Source organism: Mangifera indica, chromosome 2 (genome assembly GCF_011075055.1).
Source record: "Mangifera indica cultivar Alphonso chromosome 2, CATAS_Mindica_2.1, whole genome shotgun sequence".
Lineage (NCBI taxonomy): Eukaryota > Viridiplantae > Streptophyta > Magnoliopsida > Sapindales > Anacardiaceae > Mangifera > Mangifera indica.
The window spans coordinates 289,483-316,077 of NC_058138.1; the positions used below are offsets into that span (position 1 = coordinate 289,483).

Sequence of the window (26,595 nt, forward strand, 5' to 3'; positions counted from 1 at the left end):
TCTCGTATTTTATTAACATGAAATTTAATTAGAGGTGTTATAAATCCCTCCCAAGTCTTATGTGATGCCATTTTTGTATTCTTTCTAGACTCATGATTGTAGGTCCTCAATGAAAAGGCCGAATAATTTAGTTCACATGTGTTTGAGGCACAGAAGGATATATAAATTATACAAATATAAACGTATCAGTATATTAATATTATTTTTCTCCTATGCCTGCAAAGGAGGAGCTTATAATATTGAGAAAGAGTACTTCTCTGGTGGCTTAGCACATGGTGAAACATGAGAGATTCTTCTGCTCTCTGCTTAAGGCATACATTTTGAAAGGTAATCCACTGATCTCCTTGTAAAGAGGCTCACCATGCATTTCAAAGGCTCCATCTAAGCTTGATTGGCTCATCCCCACTAAGAAAATGATAATTTTGTTAAATTGTTAGCTATAAATCTTTCTGATAAGTGTCTCATTTATTGTGAAAGGAACTTGTGTAAAACCTATGTAGTTTTAGGGATAGATGTGAACCAAATTAGTTCATGCTCAGTTTTTGATTCAAATAGAAGGATTTGAATTTGAGCAGGGATAAACTTAAGATCAAGTTGAGCTCAATTGACTCAATTGAGTCATCAAAAAGTCCTCGATAGATTTATTTTCTTTCAATGACTTTTCATCTTCTCTAAGTTTTTCTTTAAGTGATTCTTCTCCGAGGTCGAGATGACTCTTGATTGTGTTTGGCTCAACTATAATCCACCCCCAGCATTGTCATACCAATCTCGTTAGATATCAAGTTTTGAAACAACTCAGGAGTACTAATTGAACTACTACAATTGTTTATTACTTTTAAACTTGTGTGAAGATTGATATGTTAAAAGTTAAAAAGGGAAAGCATAACAGATTCTTGGTTAGCAGTTAGCTTGTAAACAGAGGAAATTAAGTTGGTACAATGATGAGTTCATGGCCAGAAGAAAAGAGTAATTAACTGCCACTATTTATGGCTTAGCGGATAAACATGATTAATATTGACTTTAAGTCTTTGTACATAATACTCTTAAGTAAATCTCACATCAATAAAATTAAAAAAAGATATTAATATATATGCACATCTCATATTGCTTGAAAATGATAAAAGAAATTTAGTTAAATAACCTGTGATATTTTAAGTTGTTTAAAAAAACAAAAGCATGGGAGATTGTGTATCCAAAACGGATAATATATTAATAGTGGATTGGGTTATTAGACCAAAAATTTATAGTGTACCTCATACAAATATCTTCCCATTATTATGATTCTATATTTTCTATGAAATTAATAAGAAATGAAGCTCAACTGCAACAACTTCTGCACTAAAAATTTTTCTTTCCAAAATTAGTTTACCTGCAATGATAAATGAAAATCATAATTAATTCACCTAACTAGTTCTTCTCTTTTATCCTTTTCATTTCCATTGAAGTTTCAGAACAATGGATTCCTCTTGGAGGGTCCCCTCTTATTGTTGAAGTAAATAACATTGGTCCACTTCAAGCATATAATGGCTAATGGCCCCTCCTTGCTACCCCTTTGCAAAGGGCAAACACTACAATAAAGGTATGAGCCTTGGGACATATAAAAAATTAGTTATAGAGATTGGAGAACCCAAAGACATATAGATCCACATCAGAAACCCATACTTGCTGATATGGGTTCCAAGTCTCATAAATTGCACTTGGGTTTGTAACAGATTCTTTTTGTATTTGCTTTAGCTGGAGTAAGAAATGGTGATTGACAACAAGGAAAATTGAATAGCTGTGTGAGCTTTTATGAGAACACAAACCAAAAGAAGAGTAGAATATAATTTTTTGTTGTTGTGGTACTGTGTTGGACCATTGGGAGAGGGACGTGACTTAAAGGCTGTCAAAAAGTGAAAACTATCACAATCTGTTGGGGGACAATGATTGACAACCAATTAAGAAAATTGGTCCCTTGAATTTTGCCTAAGGGAAAGCTCATATGGAATTTTAATGTATTGTTCAATGTGAAAAGGATCAATATGGAAAGAGATTGACAGTATTAAAGTAAACATGAATCCCAGGAAACCAAAGGAGAGTCACAATCTTCATTAACTTTCAACTTCAAAAGTTGATGAGCAAGGAAAATTAAAGCCTTGTGGATAATTCTAAATTCAGTTTTATAATCAACCGTTATGTCATAAAAAAAAAAAAAAAAAGTGCAGACTCTGAATCCAGAAAGAAAGACTTATTCTTTATATTCTATTGCATTTTATGGGCAAGAATAACTAAAAAAACTTGGTTCAATCACAAATATGGGGATTTTTGTATAAGGAAACTTTACAAAATCAAAAGAAAATTCTATGGCACACACCTATAACAAGAAGACACCTTTTACAATCCATCAGACAAGAAAAAAAAACGAACTTGTGTAATCCTCATCCCTCCTTCAAGTTGACTCTGCACCTCCTAAGTACAAGAAAATTACAAGCTAAAGGGTCTGTCCAAAAGCCACAGAAAGTCTTTGTAGATCTTTAGTATACATATCTGAAGCCTGAGAAGTTTGTTGATGCTGGTTCTGATGGTGCCAACTGGTACTTGATCCATCTGACTTAAAGTGTGCTTCTGGTTTAACTTCACAGTACATAGGCTGAGGGGTTTGGTTTTGTATTGTGCTTCCAAGGAAGAATGGTGTACTGAGATATTCAGACCATTTGATGTCTTCTTGATCACCAGATTTTCCACAGTCTGTAAGTCCCCACGAGAAGGCGGCAGTGTTGCTCTCGAAGAAGGAATTGTTGCTTTGGAATTCAATGCTACTACTAGTGCTTCCATTGCTGGCGCTGCCATGGTTACTGAAGCTACTAGCTTCCCAATTTTGGACCCCATTGATATCACTAGAAGGATTCTCAGAAGGAAGACTAATGGAAGGCTTTACACGAATTGGAGTTTGGAACATTGAGGATGGGATGGAAGGGAGAATAGTTTGTGTCATGGTGGAATTAATCTCAGAAATCATCTGATCAGAAGAGGAGGAATTTGGATTGAAGCAAAGCGACGAATTCACATTAACTGATAAGCCGATATTAGGCCCATAATTCATCTTCTGGAAAGGAAAATAGCCTACCAAATCAGGCCTGCAACTTGTGGTTGAACTATCATTGGAAGCACCAAATCTATCCAGGAAAAACTCCTGAGTGTGAGGAGTACCTGTCAAGTTGCTGCTGCCGCTGATGATCTTCGAGGTTGAAGAAACTTCAAGAGGGTGGTGTCTTTCTGCAGAAAATGAAGGAGGTTTCAAGTTTGCAGGCTCATTAGAGTGATATCCAGAGGCCTTTTCATTGCTTATAATTTTCTTTTCTTTATCATTCTCCACCTCAGAGAGTGGCTTGTGAGTGTTGGGGTCAATGCCTGTTTGTCTCAGCTTCTTCTTAATGCTAGAGTTCCATAAATTCTTAATCTCATTATCGGTTCTCCCTGGCAACTGAGCTGCAATCTGAGACCACCTGATGAAACCACCAACAACAAAAAAAATTACAAAAAACGACAAAATTAAACACTAATGGAGATTCAATTCATTGAAATCTCAAACCTACCTGTTTCCAAGCGCCGCATGGAGTTCAATAATCAAGTTCTCTTCCTGAACTGAAAATGCTCCTCTCTTTAAATCAGGCCTCAGATAATTAATCCATCTCAGCCTGCAACTCTTTCCACATCTTTGAAGACCTGCAACCAATATCACAGTCCTTCAAAATCCTGTGTAATGCATTACAAAATATAAAAAAAGAACAACACTTTCTCTCCTTCTTCTACCTGCAAGCCTGGGGACTGAGCTCCAGCAGCCATGTCCATGCTTGGTAATATAATTAAGAAGCTTCTCATCTTCTTCAGGAGACCACAGACCCTTCCTCAGCTTCTGCTTGTAGCAGCAAGAATGCCTTCCCATGTCAACCAGAAAGTTTATATGATGGAGCCTGAGCAAAACTGTGGTGAAACTTGTAAAAAACACACAGAGAGACAGAGAGAGATAGATGAAAAGGAGGCTAAGAAAATGAAGTAGCAGGAGGTCGTGGTGGTGGGGAATCAAAATTAATAGCAGAAGAGACTTCAAAGAGATACAAAGTCACATTCAAGAAGAGAGACTGGAAGTAGATTATGGTTTCTCAATTTATATATCATCGCAGTGTCAGTACTCTGAGTTGTCCCCTTCCTGTTCATTGGTTGGTCCATGTCAGCAGGGGGACCACCGAAGGTGGGGTCTGAGTGTGTCATGGACGGTCAGGATGGAAGTAAATCAGCGGCATTTATGATGTTGATATGATGAAGAAGAGCTCCAATAATTTGACTTGCATTGCATATGTCCTCATCACAAGTTTGAGAATTTATGAAATTTGGTAGCATTAGTGGGGCTTTTCAATAATTTCTTAATACATAGTAGAAATGAGAACTTCCAATTTAGTCCTCGTAAATGTTTGACATCACGACTTAAGTAATCATTTGATTGAGGAAGCGAAATTTAACATGTTTTCGTATTACAATAATACTTTATGTATAAATAGTTAAATAATAATTAAAATAAATAAATAAATATATAATTATATAATTTAATAATATTTTATTAGAGATAAAGTAAATTAATTAATCACCCACTTATATATTAATTTTCTTTATATCCATTAATTGGCATAATTTGTATATATAATATTACTATTTCCGAAATGAAAGTTCTTTAATAGGTTTGCCAAAATTAATGAATATATTTACATAATTGAAAAAAAAGGATATTATTTTGGGGGACAAATGTTTTTGAAATTAACACTTAAAGGCTATAAGTTTGAGAAATGTTAAAAAATAACAAGTAACGATATGATATCATATTTTTATCGAGTAATTATAAAATAACATAAATACCCTTAAAAATTGAATGAAATCAAATAAAAAATTTAACATTGAGAAAAAAGAGAAAAAAGTTCCGTGACTTTAATGGTCAATTACATAAATTTAATCTAAAATTGGCTTTTGCCGATGAAGATAACAAGTGAAACAAAGCATAGAGGACTTTTTCCGTAAGAAGTATGATGTTATAGTTGATATTGATACTATTTTTGAAAAAAAGTTTATTCCAAGAATCTTTATACAAAATTAACCACAAATTTGAAAGTGGGGAAGCTTTTTTTGAAACAAGAAATGTCCATGATTAACCAAGACTTTCAAATATGGCATGCTGCAATAAAATATTTTATAATAAGAAGCAATAATTAATAATTCCTATAGAGATCTTATTTCTTATGATGAAAATTAAATTCATTTTAACCAGTTTTTTTTTTTTTCTTGTTTTTTGACTGGTCATCCCTTCAAATGAATAATTGTTAAGTACCCTTTTTTTCTTTTTCACTTTTAAGGCAATTTCTGAAATCAAGATCTCTTTGGAAAGTTCCATATTTAGTACAAATTAAAAAAATATATGAATATTTTAACATCTTACCACATAAAATTAATGTAAATATTAAGAGGGTATCTTCCAAATTCCACCAACTCCAAATTGCTCATTCTTGTTTCTTTAATGTGAAATCTCTCATCTTTTCCCACAATCTATAAAAGGTATGAAATTATTGACCTTTGTTTTTTTCCTATTTGAGGGTCTAAGCTATCAAATTTTTTTATTAAAATAATTAAAATTTTAGATTTTTTTATTTTGAATGGACTAACAATTAATCAATTACAATATCTTACCTTATAATATGTGCATATATGTCTTAAACATTCTCAATAGACACTTTTGTAAAACACATACCACAAATTTGTCTTCAATATATATGAAAACACACATATGATCGGTTTCTAAAAACGTGAAGTTATCAAGAGATTTGTCTAACAACCCGTTTAAACATTCAACTCTGGTGATAGATTTTTTAAATCTATCTTCAACAATTAATTGTATACATACATGTTATACTTTTTTTTCCTATTGAAGATGAGAAATAGTGAAAGAAGTGTGGTACAATCCATTACATCCATTAATTTTTTGTGGTTACAATAAAGAAATTTCTCTAACAATCCGTTTAAACACTCAACTCTGGTGATAGATTTTTCAAATCTATCTTCAACAATTAATTGTATACGTACATGTTATACTTTTTTTCCTATTGAAGATGAGAAATAGTGAAAGAAGTGTGGTACAATCCATTACATCCATTAATTTTTTGTGGTTACAATAAAGAAATTTCTCTAACAATCCGTTTAAACATTCAACTTTGATGATACATTTTTCAAATCTATTTTTAATAATTGATTGTATACGTACATGATATACTTTTTTTCCTATTGAAGATGAGAAATAGTGAAAGACGTGTGGTACAATCCATTACATCCATTAATTTTTTGTGGTTACAATAAGGAACACATCAATGCCTTAAAGACATTATAGGCATACCCTTGAAATAAATAAGTAAAAACAAAGGGAAGGCATGTGCTATGACTTGTATAGAGGCACACAACAAATGAAATACTAATATAGAAAAAGGAAAAATTATATATTAATAAAGTTATATGAGTACCGGTTTCTAGAAACACAAAGTTATCAAGAGATTTTTCTAACAACCTGTTTAAATGTTTAACTTCGATAGTATATTTTTCAAATCTATCTTCAATAATTGATTGTATATGTACATGTTATATTTTTTTTCCTATTGAAGATAAGAGGTAGTAAAAGAAGTGTGGTACAATCCGTTACATCCATTAATTTTTTGTGGTTACAATAAGGAACACATCAATGCCTTAAAAGACATTATAGGCATACCCTTGAAATAAATAAGTAAAAACAAAGGGAAGGCATGTGCTATCACTTGTATAGAGGCACACAACAAATGAAATACTGATATAGAAAAAAGAAAAATTATATATTAATAAAGTTATATGAATAATCAATTAAGTATTTATATTATAAATTATTAAGGTTGAATTCGAATCAAATTAAGCTTAACTTAATTTGAGTGGAGTTGAGCTCTAGTTCACTGCACTTATTTTAAAGTTGTTTAAGTACAGTTTGTTTAAAAAGAGTTGAGTTAAAATTCAACTTAAGTGTGGTTTGTCTTCAAACTCGAGTTGAGTTTTGAGCTTGGCTAGCAATTGTAGCTGAACAAAAAATGACTAAAATGATGATGGTTAAAACAACGTCGTTTTAATAAATTCATATCAAAATTTCATAGGCTTGCACGTTTGACGACAAACCGAATGTTCCTAAAATTCGAGCTCGAGCTAAAAAATATTCAACTCTGAGGCTCGAGTTCAAAAATAGTCAACTTTTAGGCTCAAGTTCGAGCTCGATTGAGCTAAGCTCATTTCGCACTTGTTTAAGCCAAGTCGAGATTAAATAAGCACAATTCGAATATAATTTATGTGTCATCACGTAATTAAGTGATTTTAAATTAAAAATAAAATAATATTTAATCACGTAATAATACATCATTTAAATATTTAATTAGATAATTAAAACTAGATGTACATAATATTCAAGCAGGATTGTTGATTTGTTGAAGAACATTAACATATCTTGAAGGAAGATGTCAAAAGATACTAGCTTAATGAACTGGATGACAAAATATTCTATGCGAGATATGTAATGCATGACATGCAAACTTCCAAACCAGTAAAATATTTTATTTTGATTAATTTTCTTATAACACGATCCATATTTTAATGGAAAGAGACTTCGGTTAATAATACTTAATCACAATTTATATTAAATAATTATTGTAATATAGTCTGTCTCTTTGTTCTGAAATTATGAAGCTTCCTTGACGTTTAGCAATGGCTAACCCTTAATAATATTTATTAAACAAAGGCTAATCCATGAAAAGATGCTTGTAATCTCTCCATAACTCATCATGATCATGATTGAAGCTAGAGATAATTGTAATAAGATTATTTTAATATATATTTGAAGAATATGAGCTGTTTAATTTTTCATCAAGTCAACTTTATCAACTTCATGTATGTATGTATATATGTATATACGTTGTTATACGTATATTCTTTCTCTGCCGTAATCATCTTTCTTTGTTCACATATATCTTTTCCATTAAAAAAATTAGGGTTTTATTTTGGGAGACACCCGAAAATCTTTTCACAAGTTATAAATATATCATATAATTGTCATTAAAATTTATAGCGATGTATGATTCAACAACATTTATTTATGAGACAATAAAAATAATAACAACATTTATAAATGTTATTAAAATTCAATAAAATGCAAAAAAAAAAGAAAAGTTATTATGCTGTGTTATTTTTCTATTACTGATATATATTCATCATAAAAAAGTTAAAGGGCCGGTTTCGGTGTAATAATAGTCTTGGGGACATTGGTGTACTTTTTTACAAGTCATCAATGTTTTTGAGTAAGCCCTTTATCAGAATCATATAATAGTGTAATATTCATAAACAAATCTTACATTGACAAAATATATCAGAAATATTAGTATATTTGAGAATGCTAAGAGAAAATTAATTTAACATCTTTAAGCTTATGAAATCGTCAAAACGTGTTTTGTTTAGTAAAGCTCAAAAGTCAAATCATGACGAATTTTATATAAAATAGATAATATCATAACTGTAGGCAAAATTAATAGATTAAAATAAAAGCGGGTAGGTGAAAATTCAGAGTTTAATTTACTATTATGATATAACTAATTAGGCTGTTTGTGAATTATTGTTTCTCCTTTAATAAATCATATTAAATTTATTGTACCAAGCATATTGTTTGTAGGGAATGCATTGCTCTATCTCTTTTTCTATCTTTGTCATCAAATGATTAGAACTTTCAAACAAGCAATAGTTTAATTGAGTTTAACTTGCTTGAACAAGCCACATATATATAATTAGTTGATATAATTAATGTTTTCTTATTCCATTACATTGGCTTAATTGCCATTTTACATGGACAGTTAGATTTGAGTCAAAACAAACTTAAACATGGATTGGATCAAGCTTGATTCAAATATATAATGGTTAGTTTGAATTTAAACTAGTTCAAATTAGTTGGAGATATCATCAAAAATTGACAGTGAGATAAATAGTATATATTATTAGTGAAATAAATAATATCATTCAAAGATAATTTAAACCGAATTATTGAGTTAAAGCTCTAACTTAAATTTGATTTGAATCGAGTCAAACATCAAACCAAACCAATATGACGTAATTCGGATCTACCCCTACCCACCCCACACTGACATAGATAGAGGTTCAATGAATCCAAATTCTAGGTTGACTAGCTAAACTCAATTCATTTCATCCACAACCATTAACAAGAATTTTAACATGTGTCAAGACAATGCTCACATGAATTCTTGGGGAAAAACCTCTTCCATCATAGATTTAAAGGTATCCTTTGTGTCTTCTTTTGCAATGGCTGAGCTGGGATTGCTTTGATTAGGCGAAATATTAATCAGAAGACCCTATTAATGGAGGCCGGAGGGTCCCTAAGAGTTCATATGTACCACCACCAACAAGAAAACAGCATATTAAATAGGATCCATCTAAGAAATGAGTTGTAGGTCCATGTCTTATTCTAGAGCTCTTCAATATTATTAATGAAATATCTTAGGTCTAATAGAGTAAGTATTGACCAATTACAGGCTTAATATTGCTCACGTGTTGGTAAATCGATTAAACAATCTGTAAATTCTTAAACTATTAAGACATATTTTAGACTACAAAATTCAAAAGTAAAATCGTAACAGATTATATATTTAAAATAAACAATATCTTAATAATTTCAAGTAAGTATCTTTTAACTCAAAGCTCATGAGTTATGGAGATCTGAACATCATAAACTAAATGTCACTTAATTTGTGAATGATGTAAGATATGAATATTTATAATCATGTTTGATTTTGACTTTTAACTCTTAAAGATTTACATATAAATTTAATTGCTCCATCAACTTGAGTAAATTAATAATAATTAAAAAAAAAAGTCAAATCTGTATATGCTCTTCATTATCATCATCAAGTGGGAGGTTTCGGTGACAAAATTGAGTAGGGTTAGTTTAAATAGCAATTTTGATGATGATTTATGGAAATGATGATTTCTTGGTAAAGCAATGACATAATTTTATGCTTAGTGTAAAGGGGGTTATATTAATTTTAACTATAGGATTGAAATTGATACATGTTGGCTAAGCAGGCAAGATCATTTGCAAGATAATAATCAATTGTTTATTTGAAATGGAGGGAGACATAATCTCTATGTCCTTGAAATTCAAGATCCTTGTTTTCATTATCCTTAAAGATGTCTTTTTTTTCTTATATATGCTAAGTTTAATCCAACAATAAAAATATATACATAAATAATGAACATAATTTTCTATACAAAAACAATAACATATCATCATATGATTAAGTGATTTTGAATTAGAGATAAAATAACATTCAATCACACAATAAATATGACATTGTTTATACACAAAGTTATATTTATTATTTATGCATGTAATATTAGTTTTAATTTATTAATAATTGATAAGGAAGAACATTGTATACTCTATTTATAAAACCCTAATTCGAAAAAAAAAATATAAGACTCTACGGTAAATAAATCTTAACTATTGTGAAACTAATTATCGATAACAATATTTGAAGGTATCGAATCATTAATTTTCTTTTTTTATTGAAAAAACCAAACTTTGTTTTTCAATGAAAGCAATTGAACTTTTAGATTTTTTTATAAAATGGACCAAACTTTCAGATTTTCTTATTAAAATGATCAAACTTTTCATTATTTTCTAAAGACATCAAATAATCATTTTGTTTCCGAAACAAAACAAGATAATAATTTTAATTGTGTTCGTTCGATACCTTCAATAAAAAATAGTAATAGTTTGATCCCTTTAATATATTAATATGAAAGTTTACTTTCTTCAATAGAAAATAATTAAAGTTTTATCTTGGTTGGTGAAATCGATTCAAACTCAATTATATCGAAAAAGCAATCTCTAATTAACCACAAAAGGAATAGTTTGACTCAAATAATTAAATAAAGATTTTCTTGTTAAAAAAAGAAAAAGCAAATAAAGTTGTGGGAAACATCCCACATTATAATGCCTAGACAAGTAACAAGAACTTGGAGGATAAAGAGAAAGCTTTATTTGAGATGACTCTTAATTCAATCTTCAATAATCTTTGATTATAACAAAACTAGGAAACATGAGCACATGGATATCTAATGAGTTTATAAAATCATAACTAAAACTTCCATCTTTAATTTTAATTTTTTATGTATATCTTTAGTCTTATCAAAGCAAAATCGTGAATTTGTGATGATAACACAAACATGAATGTCAATATCATGACATGTCTTACCATTTATGGAAGCTTAAGATCTTAATTATAATCATTATCAGTTAAACCTATTACTGTTCTTTCACCATTAAATCATCTTACCAATACAACAAATATACTATTTATTGACATTTTTGTTATCTATCCCACTAATTTTTCAATTTTGGAGTTCTACCCCCTCTCCTTTTCTTATTCTACTCCTCTTCTCTCATTTCATTCCCCACACATTCTCTATTCAACTTGGTGACTACTCTAGTTGCCAGTTAATCTATAAGTGTTGAGAACTCCTTCAACTAAGTAGATGTACTTTAGATGAATGCTACCACTTGTGTAAAATTTAAAAACAATTTTACGTTGGTTGATCTGAACAGGGAAAATATTTGCTTGATTAGGTCGGAACTATTATGCATTAAGAACAAATTATATTGAAATAAAAATTGACTTTAATAACACGGAATCAATTATGAAAAGGGGGTTAAGGGCTTTAACCCCATATGAATAATCAAAAGCATTGTCGGGTTGAAATGTTTTTGAGATGCCCCATCAAAGAATAATTACATATTAGCTTTTGCTTTGTTAGTGGGGAAATGATAGTCAACTTTCTTCCCACCCATACATGATTGCTTGAGGAGGCCAAAAGATTAATTATAAGAGAGAATTTAATGTCTCGATCGAGCTGCTTATTAGTTTGATTGTTTTTTAAGACGGTGGGGGAGTCTTTTCAAGAATATCAAGCCTCAATTCTGATTTTCTCCATCAAAGATATGTCACCCTCTAATTGAAGCTATCGATAGGAGAATATACATAATAATTGCAAAAGCGTATCATTATAAATACCTCACATCCAATGCTTCAATCTCAATGGAGTGTTTCATAATGCTTCTTTTGAAAACTCCGATAATCTTGAGGTGAAAATCTAATACATAATTAAATAGATTTTACATTTTAACGATACAAAAGCTCCTTCTCGATTTCCAAATGAATTGAGAGCTTAAAAGTGATTAGAATGTATATATGTACATTGTGTTCAATAATATATCTTCGTATTCTCTCTCACCATGGGTTTTGCTTGTTGGATAACCAACACTAGCTAAAACATTTTTTTATGGAAAAGAGTGTTGTGTCTATTCAAATTCACAAAAAGAAGAACATTTAGCACATGTAAGCACATCAGAAATCTAATAAATGTCCCTTGACCTAATAAGCTACAAATACAGATAAGAGGTCACTTCAAAATGTTTTAAAGAAAAAACTTAGTGCAAGAAATGAACATGTTATAGGTTAATTTCAACAACTAAGTATTCTTGTGTGTCATTGTTTCCAAGCAATGTGAAATGTTTTTGGTTTTTGTAAGCTAAAATATCTTAATTATTTGTCTAATCTTATGTTGTCATTCTCAAACGATGTGATATATTTATACATGTCTAACATTTTCCCTTATCTTATTTTGTTAATGTGGAATTGATTTAAACATATTACATTCACTATTTCTTTACAAGGATAATAGTCTATCATCATCATTCAAGCGATATGAGATGTTTATACATGTTTAACATCTCTCTCTATCATATTTTGTTAATGTAGGATTAACCTAAAAATGTTACATTCATCCTCTTTTTATGGGATTTAACGTCCTCTATTATCATCATTTAAAAGGATATACAGAGTGACTTTAATATTATTTGAAATATTATAATCTAACAACTTCACTCATTATCAAGATATTGTTTACTTTTGAGACACATCAATCACAATTTTGCATTTAGACTTTGTAACCCAAAATAAGTTTTAATAAATTAGAATCTTACATGTTATTTAACTAATCTTTTATTATCATTTTAAGACATGTGAAATGTTTATTTATACCTAACATATCTTTGTTCCTTTATCAATGTGTGATTTTTTTTTTAAGGGTGTTCTATTAACAAAAAGTTTCCTCTATTTTAATTGGAGTGCAAAAGAAGAAAGAGAAAGAAAAGAATATTTTGTACCTCATAAATGAATTATAGGTGTTATTAGAAGGCCTGAGAATTGATCAATGAACATAACACAAAACACCAAAGCAAGTTAATTTAGAATCAACAATGATATAATCTTTCAAATAATACAAAAAGAATAATTTAATAAAAAATCATATTCATCCCCCATTTCTCAAATATGTCAATGGAAAGGTGAGAAGACAACTAGACATCATAAGGTTTATTGGTTAGTGCAATCTTTGAATGAAATTCTTGAAAATAAAAAATAAAAAATTATTTTCTATATATATGGTTGAGATTTTTTCAAATAATTAAAGATGATATAATCCTTTTATAATGATCTATAATTGCCAATTAATGAATACACATGTATATGACCATTGCCACCCTTTTTTCATTTCAACCAATAATGATCTAACAACTTCAAGAAACTTAGTTAACACCCTCTTGTTCAATTTGCAATCTTTAAAACTCTATCTAGAGGAATAATGCTATAAATTTCTAAGCAATTTCTCAAATTTTTTATTTCCAATAATACATGTAACATCCTTAGGTAACTATTATATTGAAAAAACACGAGAGATATTTTATATATATATACATTTCATATCATTTGGGAATAATAAAAAAAAATTAGTTAAATAGTATATAAGCTCTTAAATTATCAAAATATGTCCAATGTGAACAATGGTTAAATAGTCAAACATGTATGGGTGGGTATCCTACGTCGTTTATGAATGATGAGAGCTCATATTGTAACATTAGGATGTTACAATATATTATTTTATTTTACATGACATTAATTGATACAAGAGAATTTTACAACACCAAATGTTGTGAAAGAAACCTCACTTGAGATGTACAATATTAGTATGATCATCTTTCAATTTGGTCAAAAAAAAAAAAAACTTTTTTACCACTAAGTTGTGTCAAAATCTAAAATTTGGGCAATATATTGTTTTACATGATTATAATTTTGGTATACTACTTATAATGTGCATAATCTCTTGATCTTTCACAGTTAAAGAAACTTGCATAATAATACAAAATTATTTGTATCCCTAAATAGGTAAAGACTATTAGAGAAGAGTGATTGAAGAAATCTTGACCTATAATCTAGAATGACTTTGAAATTGTTGAATTAATAAGCATTAAGCAATAATGGAAAATAACTTTTTCGTCTCATTTTCCGGAAAGCCAGTCATGAGTCAAGTGTTTATATATAGTTTTTATCATTCCAACTTTTTGACCTACCCAAAATATGTAGATATAACACATTTTCAAATATTCTCTTTTATCTTCACACCATAATCAATTTTTTTTTGTAAGAAACCCTACATGACAGGCGTTTGACTACGCTTTTTGGACAGAACCTAACCATCAAGCTGATAGATTGGAGGAAATTAACCCAACAATTGACATATCAAAAGGCGTTAATGTGTACACTTAAACTTAATTGCAGAAATGTGAAGTCGAATCTAAATACACTATCTTCACATTTGAAATTTCACACTTTAAGCAACTATTCTATCTATGATGGATCATAATCAAAATATATATTTAAATTTCTCTTTTTAGTTAGTTTCAAAACCAGGTGATTCTATTTTAACAAGTGTCAACTGATTGACGAAAAAAAGGCATATGAACTTGACATTAACATACAAATTATAAATCCAAATTAGAAAATGAAATAAAATGGCCCCCAAAAAGGTTGTCTGATAGTCACAGGTAAAGGTGGATCACAAAAATTCAATTATTCAAAACTTTTTCCAGCTTTCATTAATTTTCTTTTTCTTTCTAAAGATAAAAAGTGTAATGTGGAATCCTAATCATGCAGCCCAAATTATCATGTGATACACAGTCTGTCACACTCTATTACTATAATTTATCTATTTTGTAATTATTTTCAGTCATTTTTTTTTATTTTTCAAGTTTCATCAGGAAGTGATGGTAGTAGTAGTAGCAGCAGCAAGTTCTGATTTTTGTTGTCAGTTATTGTTTTGATTGTTGAAGTTGTTGCTAATTTAATTTGGTTGTTACCAACCATATCATTCTGTTACTCCTTGCCTTAGTTTAATTTTCACTTTAAAGGTTAAGTGTTTTTCTCTTTCTATTTCATCTTCAACTTAGTTGTCATGGCTACTCAGACAGTACCTACCGAAGCTCATCAGGTATGCTTCTCAATTTTTTTTATGAACCCTTCTGTAGAAATCAATTGAGTATTTAGCGACTATTTCTAGTGTTACAAAGAGAATTTTATTAATTGACTAATTTGATGCTTGATGCAACAAGGGGATTCATGTTTGCCTGTGAATTTTGTTGTCTTGTAGCAAATTGCTGAAGATGGAAAGTGATTTCTTGATTTGTTTTGATTAATCAGCATCTGGGTTTTTTTTTCTAATTTTTTGCAGCCAGTTGAAGAGAAGGTGGATGAAGAGATCCCCAAAGTGGCAGAGAAAGAGACTCTCAGTCCAGGAGAGAAAGGGGCTGAGTCTCAGCAGATTGAGCCTGCTGCAGTTCAGGTTTCAAAAGAATCCATTTCTGATGCTGGTAAGAGCAAGACAGAGCAATCTGAAGAGGAACCAAAGATTGTTGAACAATTGAAAGAAGTTGAAGAAACATTAGAGGTGAAATCTGAGGAGGAAACTGAAAAAGTAGTTCCCGAAGTTGAGGTGAAACTGGAGGGACAATCTGAAAAAGTAGCAGAGAAGGGTGAGATTCTGTCCAAGGAGGTTGATAAACTGGATTTTGTAGCACCTGAATTTGAGGCAAAATTAGAGGGGCAATCTGAACAAGTAACTGAAAAGATTGATAAACTGGATATGGTTGCTGCTGAAGTTGAAGCCAAATTAGGGGGACAAACTGAAGTGGCCAAAAAGGTTGAGGCTGTCTCCAGAGAGGGCAAAAAACTGGTTTTGGTAGTACCCGAATTTGACACAAAACAAGAGACACCAACAGATGTTAAACCTAAGGTGAAAGATGAAGAGACCTTGGCTGATAAGGTTGATCAACTGGATACGGTTGCTGCTGAAGTTGAAGAAAAGTTAGGACAATCTGAAGTGACTGAAAAGGTTGAAACTGTCTCCGAAGAGGGCAAAAAACTGGTGTCAGTGGTTCCCGAAGTTGACACAAAAGAAGCGACCCCAACTGAAGCTGAACCTAAGGTGAAGGATGAAGAGACCTCGGCTGATAAGGTTGATAAACTGGATACAGTTGCTGCTGAAGTTGAAGCAAAATTAGGAGGACAATCTGAAGGGACTGAAAAAGTTGAGACTGTCTCCAAAGAGGGTGAAAAACCAGTTTCTGTGGTACCAGAAGTTGACACAAAACAAGAGACGCCAACTGAAGTTGAACCTAAGGTGAAAGATAAAGAGAGCTTGGCTGATAAGATTGAGGAAAATATTAGAAAAGAAGAAACAAGTGTGTGCATAAGTTCAGAACAAGCTGTCTCAACAAATCAGGAACCTGAAAATGCTAAGGAAAAAGATGTAGTTGAATCTTCTCTTCCTGATGTCACAGAAAGGAAGGAATCAACTGCAGCCAGCTCAGTTGAAAGTTTGTCCAAAGACCCTGTGGTTGAGGAATCAGCTCAGCCTATTGGAGAGGAGGTTGTCACAGGAGAAGACAAAGATGCTGCGGTAGAGAAAAATGGGAGTGAAGAAATTGCAAAAGATGAGAAACCAGCTATAGTTGAAACAAACAAAGATGGGACAACAGAAGAAAAGCTGGATGACGTTAAAGAGCCTCCAAAAACTGATTTGGAAGTGAAGGAAAGGAAGGTCTCCAAGGATGGTGATGACACAAAAACATCCCAAGACCTTCCAAAAGAAGCTCCTGTCAAGCCTACTCAAAAGCAATCAAACAACCTTATATCAAAGGTGAAACAGTCACTTTTGAAGGCAAAGAAAGCTATCACTAGAAAATCTCCAACTTCAAAAACCAAAGATGATATTAAATCCAAATAAGGCACTCCACTAGAGGAGCTCTGCATATATGTATTATTCTACACTGTTGTCAATGTGTTTTGTCCAGTTCGTTGGTTGGTTCCCTCTCTGTACACAGAAGCTATAGGTATTACTGCTAAATTTCATATAAATTATTAAAAAAAAATGTATTTTCTTTTACCCTAATCTTTTCTGATGTATAAATAGTATGTGTGTTAGGGGTTCAGATGCAAGTATTATCAAAGAAAAAGAATTTGTCAGTTTCTAAGATTAATAATAGATGTTTGTTATAGTTTGGTGATTACCACTTTCCCTTCCTTGCACATATACATAGGTTTTATTAATTGTATCTCTGTAGTTTGCTTGTAAAGTTCAATAAACACATACTGTTATGGAAATCAGAGTTTCAAAATATATCATGAATTGGTTGAAAAGCTTATCAGAATCTCTTTGGATCTCATTGATTAGCTTCAAGTCCAACATATTTCTCCATGGTTCCAATAATATTGTACAGAGTTCTGCTTTTCACTTTTATTAGAATTGACGACGACCACTTCGTCTATAAAACGATACATTATTAATACATACAAGTTCTTGCTGTCTAGTTAATAGGTAAAGGCTCGACAAGCAAAGATCAGGAGACAACACTCGTAACTATTTAGGCATAACTCATAAAGAACCCTATAAAATTTTTCTTAGAAATAAGAATTATAATAGGTTTATCTTAGGATAAAAGTCTTAGTAGTGTTTGTTTTAAGGATAAGAATTATAATATGGAAACACATTGTTCTTGCAATCTATTATCAGATACATTCATAAGAAAGTTGACTCTACCTAAATGTAACTTTGTTTCGGATAAACTATGTTAAACTTCGCATGTTTTATTTTTACTACATGATTATTTGCTTTATTAATTTCCTCCAAGACATTTATTCCATTAGTGGGACAATATATTTATTCACACCCTACAAACAATTAGATCATATGGTCGAGAATTTTGAATTTGTCACATATGGTCAACAGATGAAACAGAACCAATTTGAATTTTACATACTTGAAATCATGGTCATATTTGAAATCATGGCAGCAATGAAAAAGAACTGAATGAAGTGGATCATTCTCTTTATGTGGTGACTGATATGACTCTTAAACATTGCATCAAACTGACCTGCACCATCATAAAATTCCAAATGTGGGAAAAGAAAGTCATGGAATCTATGATAGCCCTTTGTCTGTTTTGCTGGAGAATCACTTATTGAGCCTAAAGTAAGTACAAAAATGAGGTGGACGACAATGATCTTTGACAGATACGATATGACAAAATTATCTTAACGAAAAAACTTAAGCACAGAGAATATATGGCGAAAAGCCTTAACATTCATTGGGCAAAAAAAATTAACAGAAAAGATCAACAAATACAATATAAAACGGATGGTCAAACCAAGATGCGGAGTGGGTTAGTTGGCTCCCCTAGGCCAAATACTGGTATAACACCTGGTTCCACAGAGCTTTAGTAATGAATCCTTTCAAAGTTTTGTATGGCAGGAAACCGTATACATAACTTTTCTGGGATACAAATGGGTCTAAAGTGGATGAGGTAGAGACATTCTTACAAACACGGAATCAGATCCTGAATGAACACAAAGACAACCTGACTCATGTCCCAGAAAGGATAAAGAAGTATAGAGACATAAAAGGAAGTGAGGTTCAGTTTGTCCCTAGTGATGTAGTGTTGCTGAAGTTGCAGCATTACAGGTTTAAAAATCTAGCTAAAAGGGCCAAATGAAAAGCTGAGTCTCAAGTTCTAGGAGCTTTATACAATTCTAGAAAAAAATTGGTGCAGTGGTGTACAAACCGGAATTGCCACCTCAATCTAAAGTTCACTCCGTGTTACATGTTTCCCAACTCAAGAAGCTTATAAGACCCAGTAACCGGTCTCAACCTCTACCCTCTTGTTTCCATCCTAAACAGCTACTTGGCACCACATTCTCTCCTATTGGTTATCAGGAGGCTACCGAATGTGAAAGTACTGGGGGGATTTTATTAAGGTTAATGAACAATTTTCGGATTTCCACCCCAAGGACAAGGTGAGGCTGAGAGGGAGGGGGTATTTATAGAGCCCTGAACACTAAAGTTTACACACACAGGTGTAGGATTAAGAGCAGAGGAAATCAACCAGTAAATATTGCTAGAAAGGAGACAATTCAGTAAGATTCCAATAGCACTTAGGCAAGCCTATGTGGCTTTAGGTGACAGGTAGAATACGGCAAACGGTTAGGCAGAATTTGGTAATCAGTTTCTGCCATGGGGGATCACTGGTCTCTCAAATAGCTAGGAGTTTCAGAGTAATTACCTTTATCATTTTCTTATCTTGGTCTCATATTTGTATGCAGAGATTTGGCTTATATGATTCTCTTGTAATTTTCCTATTATCAATGAAACAATAACTCTGAGAGGGCTTCTCAATCAACAATTGTTCTATCTACATCGGGTCCTATCGCATTATTTCCTGTGTCAAGTAAATGAATGAATATACAGGTGCAAGAAAACATTTTGAAGTTGAAGGTCCTCAGCATACCAAAATCTGTGCCTATTGTACTTGTTCTGTCTGGTAATTAGAGTTCAGATGGCTATTTTGGAGATAGCAATCAGCTTTGATTTCTCTCATTTAATCAAAATTTTTCAGAAGTAGCTATCATTCATAACCTGCAAAAAAACGCAAGCACTTAATTTATCCACTCCTGACACCACAATTAAATGTTATATCTCATCAATGCAAATTATTTGTGGTCACCAACAAACACTCACAGGCTGCTTTATTAGGTACATTGTCATTTTTGCCGGGTGAACTGAAAGTACCTTCTGAGGCTAGACAACTATCTTGCACTTCCGGAGGCTGTTCTAAGCGTCCATTTGTTGCCTGACACTGGAATAGCAAAAAAATCTTAGTTTCATTATACACTCAAGCAAACAAAAGCCAAAAGGAATTTAATTTATCTATCCAAAAAGAAATGGGCAGGATGAAGTAAAAGAAAGTGCAATCTAACACCCCAAAGCAAATCTCATATCAACAAAATATGGAAAAGATATTGGGTATGTAAGAGTATCCCACATCATTTGGGATTAATAAGAAAAGATTGGTACCTCCTAAGTTATTAAGATTTGTAAAGCAAAATTGTGTTAGATTGTGTCCAAAGTGGATAATATCTTGATTGTGGGTTGTCTTATTAAACCAGAATGTTACATGGAATATGACCAGGGTTTTTGATTTCCATGTTTCAGAAGTAGCAACAAATAATATATTCTCCGAGATCCATTTTGTTAACTAAAAGTGTAAGCATTCCGTATTGATGAGCAGATACAGATTTTCCTTGCATTCATGTCAATCCTTATTTTGAAAATGACAGCAAATTCATTAATTCAGAATTGCTGTCCAATTCACATTCCTTAATTGGAGACAAAATTTTTTTCTTCAGTTCTGTGCTAATCTATATTTCATCCTTAAGATAGAAATGCCCATCCCAATCAGAGGTCCTAAGCCCTTTCCTTTTGTAGCCATTTATTAATTATCTTCTTCAATTTGTAAATATTTATGGTGTGACTGTACCAGTCTTTCTTTCTTTCTCATTTATGGGGACCTAGGACTAGAGGCCACCATTGCTCAAGATGGGCAAAAAAATTGGTTCTTATAGAACCAAAATTCCATATTACCAAAGTCTGTATGTTATGATATCAAAATGTGACAACATGATACATGACACTAACCTGATTAGATGTCTGATGCATTGAATTATTGGTAGCGGTGTTTTGCAATGTCTGATTCATTGAACTATTGGTAGCAGCCTTTGGCATTGCTTGAGAAGTGTTCGTCTGCATCAGATCCTTTGAGGTTGTGCCTGCAGCTGAATCCAGATTTTCCATATGACCTACTGTGCCACAGGCATTTAGTCCCATGGCTGGCTTCATAATAGGCCCTCCTGATAAAGGAAAGGGTGCATGTGGCATTGAGATGGGATGTCCTTGACCATGAAGCCCAAACAGCTGGAAGTTAGATCCTGCCATCCCATGGAAAGCAGAGGGTCCTGACACTGGTGGGCCTGGAAAATGTGCCCCATGCATCAGAGGCACCGGAACCATGGGATAACCAGACGATCCCCCATTCATATCGGGCATACCCATTCCATAGCCAACACCCATTCCCATTCCAATACCCATCTGGGAGTAATGAGCCATATGAGCTGCATGCATTTGTTGCATTGCTGATGGGAACATCATAGGTGGCATATACAAACCAGCTCCCATTGACATAATCTGCATAAATTTGGTAAAAGAAAAAATACAATTATTGGATTGTCCAATTTCAGAAAATTAAAAATAAATCAGCGAGAGGAAGTCTTGGAGATTACTTGAACTTGAAGTTGAAGTGTTTTAAGATACTCAATGGCCTCGTCAAGCATTGAAGCTTTGTCCACCTTATGCAAAAATGTAAAAGTCAACAGAACTGAAGATACAAAAGCTATAAAGTGCCTGATTGCTGTTGTCATGTATTTATTTTTTTATACAAATATGGAACCACCAAAAGTTCGGATTAAAGTATGCTCAAACTATTGAGGGGAGTTTTCAACCAATCAAATCAATAACTTTAAATATAGTAACCTTATTACAGTTTGGTATAAGTTCTTGTAAAGCACGCATCTTTTCATTGATCCTATCCCTTCGCCTCTGTTGATGACAGTCCAAAAAAGAACCAGTCAAGATTTTACAATCAATAAGCAATAGAATGCAAGATAGTAATTAAAATAAAAGTTCTCTCAGTATTAGAATTCAACTTGAATGATTTGCTCACCCTTTCAGATAGATTATGCACTTCTGCTGCTCGGCTTCTCTTAGAGCCTGTACCAACTCGAGCAGTGGCTCTTTTCTTTGCACCCACCGATTCTTCTTCAATATCCTGCACATGAAAATTGCCCTTTTTTTGTTATCAGGTAGGACATAAAATATTTGGCATACCAGTAAAAACTAGTCTACCTATTAACTTACCTCACTAGGACATTCAGAATCCTCAGTGTCACGATGTTTTCTCTTCAAATTATCTGTTGGATCATCTGAAGCTCTCTCTACACTGTTGCCTGAGCAAACAGAAGAAGCAGCAAGTACTGGCTCTATAGTCTTCTCACCATCCGACAGTCGTTTAGTTGCACTTTCACCAAGAACTTGGATATGGTTTTTATCATTCTTTGATGCATCTTCTTGGCCTATAGCCTCATGTGGTTCGGCAACAACTGGTTCCTCGGGAGGCTTAGCTTCAGATGGCTTTACATCAACCTTTGGTGGTGCAACCACAGGTTGACAATCGGAACTTGCTCCTTTTCTTATACCACTACTCAAATCATTATGTGTGGATTCAACAAGATTGGTACCACTTGCTGCAGACCCCCCATCCTTGCTATCCATCCCTTCTATCCTTGATAAACCAGAACCAGGTGTCGAACAAATATTCTGAAGATTAGATTTAAAAAGAGTGGCAGGTCGTTGGAAATGAGAAAAGTTCATCAAACCAGTGCTATTAGTAGACAACCTTGTATCTTGCTTCTGCATTTTTATACCTGGAAAACTTCCAGCTGAACTAGGAGCAGAATCACCAAAAACAGAACTTTGGGTCGAATTCTTCATACTATTACCAATATTATCAAGAGCTCTTGATTTAAGATATGGAAATGAGGTTTGGCATTGCAATGATGACGATGGGTATGATTGACTAGTACTACTCTTTGGTCTCATAGCCTCACCAGCTCCTATCGAAGAATTCTTCGACACATTCCCATGATCTAAACTTGCATCATTATGCACTGAAACAGAATTGAATTCCCTATTGAACTGACTACCACTGCCTCTCTTATCAAACAATGCAAAATTATTCTGGTTGGAGAGATCATTTTCAGTGACTCCAGACAACTCAGGCAAGAAATTTGAACAGTATTCATGTGGTAAAGATTCTTCAATAGGATAACTCAACCAAGGAACCATGTCATCATCTTGATTCAAACTCATTTCACCAGATGGCACTGATAAAGGAATCTCATTCAACACAGAGTCCACTGTACCAAACTTTGTCATCTTTGTATTGCTGCCATATCCAATATCTTTGTCTCTGGTCTTGGCGGTGTGAGATGGTAAGCTATTTGTTATAGGACTCTTTCTGGTCCTACTAGACTGACCCTGCATCAAAATCTGACCATTCTCCCATACTAGTTCAACAAAGTCATTCTCAGGCCTGCATTTAATCCCCCATCCAAAACAAAAACAACCAAATCAAAATAAGATAATAAGACTATGATTCAATAACATAAACAACAAAAAACAACCAAAACTTCAAAAGGAAATGAAACTAGAGTGAATTGGAACTTACTCAAAAGATAAATCAGTTGATGTAGGGTTCTTATCCTCCTTTGATGAATCAATCTTCTCTTTGCTCATACGATATAGCTCAAACAAAGGCATGATGGAAGACTGAAACGAGTATGTTGATTCTCAGAATAGCCCCAAAATCAAAATCATGCACATAGCCATTATTGGTACTTCTCACACAATTTTTTCGCTTGTATGTGAACTGTTCAATGAACCCAGAAACGTATATATGAAACCAAGAAGGTTTCAAGACAAAGAAGCCAAACCAAGAGCCCTCGCAATAAGACAACCCCAGTAACTCATTTTACGGTTACTAATTTACTTGAACAAAATCTTTCTTTTAAAACAGAAGTCCTTATCTAAAACTTCCATTATTAAAAAAAATATAAAGTTGTAATATTGATAAAGTAATCAGTCAAACCAATTCTTTAATCACTCTTAAAGACCCAAATTAAGCTCCTTTAACAAATTTTTAAAAGAAAATTCCATCTTTTCTACTTCTCCAGTCATTATATCAAAATCCTAGATCAGACTTTGAGTATTAAAAAACTCCACCAATCTTTCAAATCAAACCATTAGAAAAAACAAACATTAAAAAAGAAAGATTGAAGACTTGAACAAGAGCTGGAAATAGAAGAAAATGTTGGGAAAACCTGAGAGAGTTCCTGGAAGAAGTGAAAGGTCACGAATCCAAATGCATTAAAAACGTCAAAAGTGCGTTGTAGTTGAAGAAGATAAATGAAAAAAAAGTTATCAAAAATGTAATCTTTAGAGTGAGTAGTTGAAGCTCGAAGAAAGAGAAGTCCAGCTTTCATGCCAAGTTGACACTCTAATATGCAAAAGTCTTGCAGACTTGCGGCCTAGGGACAAAGACAGAACACAAGACTATGGGTTTATTAACTCCTAGTATAACTAGTCGAAGCTTCATCTCTTTTACTTTTTTCACTGTTTCTAATCACATGTACCATGTTCTTTTCACAAGAATTCTCGTGGGTGGATGTATTGTTACTTTTGAACAAGAGTTGATTTCGTTATGATTTTAGTTTGTGTCATTTTGAAAGTCATGTACTTAAAAATAGTATATCTGGTTTGAGTTTTGAGGAAAGCAGACTGATAATTTGATATCATTTTATTGTTGTTAATTTTACCTTTTATTTAAAATAATATAATAAGTAATATTATATACACATATTTTAGATATATAATTATATGTCTCATCATATAATTAGATATTATTTTATTCTCAATTTAAAATCATTTAACTATATGATGATACATATAAATATGTATATATTTATGTATCTAAAATAGATATACATAATTTTATTATATAGTAATATATTAATTTATTTTACCTATAAATATTCATTGGTTTGTACATGAGATATTATCATTGAGTTTCACCCATGTATTTGAAATATTTTTGTGTTTTATCTATGTGTTTGTAATATTTTGATCTAATAACCGATTTATCAAAATATAGTACTTTTTGAATAAATAGTCATTTACAGTTTTGTTTTTACATTTTGTAACTCAAAGTATATCTTGCCAACTCATAAGTAGGGTTAGATTCAAGTCAATTTAAGCTCGAGCTTGTTTGAGCTAAAGCTCAGCTCGTTTGCATGGAATTGAGCTCGAACTTGAGTTCAAGTTTGTCCAGCACGCTTTAAATAAGTTCAAGCTTGGCTCGTTCAAAAGAGGCAAGCTCTAATTCAACTTGAGCTCGAGCATTTAATTAGCTTATTATTAAAATGACGTTGTTTTAATACATATTGGTTAAAACGACATCGTTTTAATATGTATTGGTCAAAACGACATTGTTTCAATACATATTGATCAAAACGACACGTTTTGTATAAAAAATTTTAACTCATGAGCTTGATGAGCTAAACACTCCAAAACTCAAGCTCGAAAATATTGAAGTTTCAAGCTCAAACTCATTTGAGCTTAGCTTATTTAAGACTTATTCGAGTCAAGCCCAAATTTGAGTTAGAATAAGTTCAATTTGAATCCAACCCTATTCATAAGCTTGCCCTAACATTATTTAGGAGGGCATACGGAGACCTTGGTCTAAGAATTCACTCATTTTCAAAATATTATCCATTTTATATATATACTCTGTCACGGGTTTTGTTTTTAGATTTTGTAATAAAAAAATGGGTCACCCAAGAATTCATAAGTTATTTAGCTCATATTTAATTATCATTTCCAAATAATATAAAATTTGTATACATACCCAGCATCCCAATTGTGTTTTGTGGATGTGTCATTTATATTAAAAAAAGGTATTTGATATATTTTATTAGTAGTTTTGTGTCATTATCTTTACAGATCCTTAACCATTAATATGTAATTTGACAGGTGAATTTATTTGGCATGGGGCAATGATAAACTTCATGATGATTTTCAAAGTTAGATGGAGGACCACTAAATACAAGCCAAATATGGTTAGGTTCTTCACTCAATTCAGGTGGGTCTAGTGTCCCTATTCTATGTATGTGAGAATGGAACATGTTATCCTTTGACATTACTAAATGTTATCTTGTCAGTCTGGCAATGGAACCTTTATTTGATTGTGTAGTTGTGATCTTTATGAAGGAACATTTAAAAATACACAGAAATCATATCTTATGTTTGGAGGAGGTTGCAGTGTCCATTCTTAGCTACTTTCTTTCTCATTTCGGTGATTTCAAGGTTTGATTAATGAAGATTAGCCATTTGAGTTTGAGTTGCTTAATTATAGTTGTCTTCCCCTAATTCATTTTAGGAGAGACTTTAGTGATCCCTTATACTAACTACAATATCTTTACTCTAATAGTTTGACTTATTGTTAAGATATTATTCGTTTATATGTATAGTTCATCATGGATTTGTTTTTATGTTTGAGAAATACTATGTATATCTATTTTAAATACACAAGTATGAACACACGTATACATGTTA

The 26,595-nt window shown here is 32.2% G+C and overlaps 3 protein-coding genes across 5 annotated transcripts; 1 reads left to right on the forward strand and 2 right to left on the reverse strand.

Moving 5' to 3' along the window:
• Nucleotides 1–2,214: 2,214 nt before the first annotated feature.
• LOC123206828 (transcription factor MYB61-like) lies at nt 2,215–4,114 on the reverse strand. Its single transcript, XM_044624089.1, has 3 exons — nt 3,793–4,114; nt 3,576–3,705; nt 2,215–3,485 (listed from the first exon to the last, which is right to left on the reverse strand). Exons 1-3 carry the CDS (start codon nt 3,923–3,925, stop codon nt 2,471–2,473), a joined length of 1,278 nt encoding a protein of 425 aa, XP_044480024.1. The 5' UTR covers nt 3,926–4,114; the 3' UTR covers nt 2,215–2,470.
• Nucleotides 4,115–15,145: 11,031 nt separating this feature from the next.
• Nucleotides 15,146–17,548, forward strand: LOC123198773 (neurofilament medium polypeptide-like). Its single transcript, XM_044613546.1, has 2 exons — nt 15,146–15,471; nt 15,712–17,548. Exons 1-2 carry the CDS (start codon nt 15,436–15,438, stop codon nt 17,263–17,265), a joined length of 1,590 nt encoding a protein of 529 aa, XP_044469481.1. The 5' UTR covers nt 15,146–15,435; the 3' UTR covers nt 17,266–17,548.
• A 2,132-nt stretch (nt 17,549–19,680) lies between these two features.
• On the reverse strand, nt 19,681–24,513 carry LOC123196852 (transcription factor PIF3-like). Of its 3 annotated transcripts, none has more exons than XM_044611004.1 (9): nt 24,306–24,513; nt 23,654–23,754; nt 22,285–23,518; nt 22,091–22,195; nt 21,901–21,966; nt 21,651–21,716; nt 21,010–21,555; nt 20,104–20,170; nt 19,681–19,950 (listed from the first exon to the last, which is right to left on the reverse strand). In XM_044611004.1, exons 1-9 carry the CDS (start codon nt 24,465–24,467, stop codon nt 19,940–19,942), a joined length of 2,358 nt encoding a protein of 785 aa, XP_044466939.1. In that variant the 5' UTR covers nt 24,468–24,513; the 3' UTR covers nt 19,681–19,939. The 3 variants fall into 3 exon arrangements, with proteins under 3 accessions (XP_044466939.1, XP_044466932.1, XP_044466946.1); XM_044610997.1 differs by having other exon boundaries at nt 20,053–20,170; nt 24,306–24,511; XM_044611011.1 differs by having other exon boundaries at nt 20,053–20,170; nt 23,654–24,441.
• Between the last annotated feature and the right edge of the window lie 2,082 nt (nt 24,514–26,595).

Coding starts and splice junctions, on each gene's coding strand:
- LOC123206828 (XM_044624089.1), bottom strand. CDS start 3,925: ATGGGAAGGCATTCTTGCTGCTACAAGCAGAAGCTGAGGAAGGGTCTG. Junction 3,706..3,792: donor CTCAGTCCCCAGGCTTGCAG/GTAGAAGAAGGA, acceptor TATTGGTTGCAG/GTCTTCAAAGATGTGGAAAG. Junction 3,486..3,575: donor CATGCGGCGCTTGGAAACAG/GTAGGTTTGAGA, acceptor TGGTTTCATCAG/GTGGTCTCAGATTGCAGCTC.
- LOC123198773 (XM_044613546.1), top strand. CDS start 15,436: ATGGCTACTCAGACAGTACCTACCGAAGCTCATCAG. Junction 15,472..15,711: donor TACCTACCGAAGCTCATCAG/GTATGCTTCTCA, acceptor AATTTTTTGCAG/CCAGTTGAAGAGAAGGTGGA.
- LOC123196852 (XM_044610997.1), bottom strand. CDS start 24,467: ATGAAAGCTGGACTTCTCTTTCTTCGAGCTTCAACTACTCACTCTAAA. Junction 23,519..23,653: donor TCAACTGATTTATCTTTTGA/GTAAGTTCCAAT, acceptor GATTAAATGCAG/GCCTGAGAATGACTTTGTTG. Junction 21,717..21,900: donor TTATACCAAACTGTAATAAG/GTTACTATATTT, acceptor TTTTTGCATAAG/GTGGACAAAGCTTCAATGCT.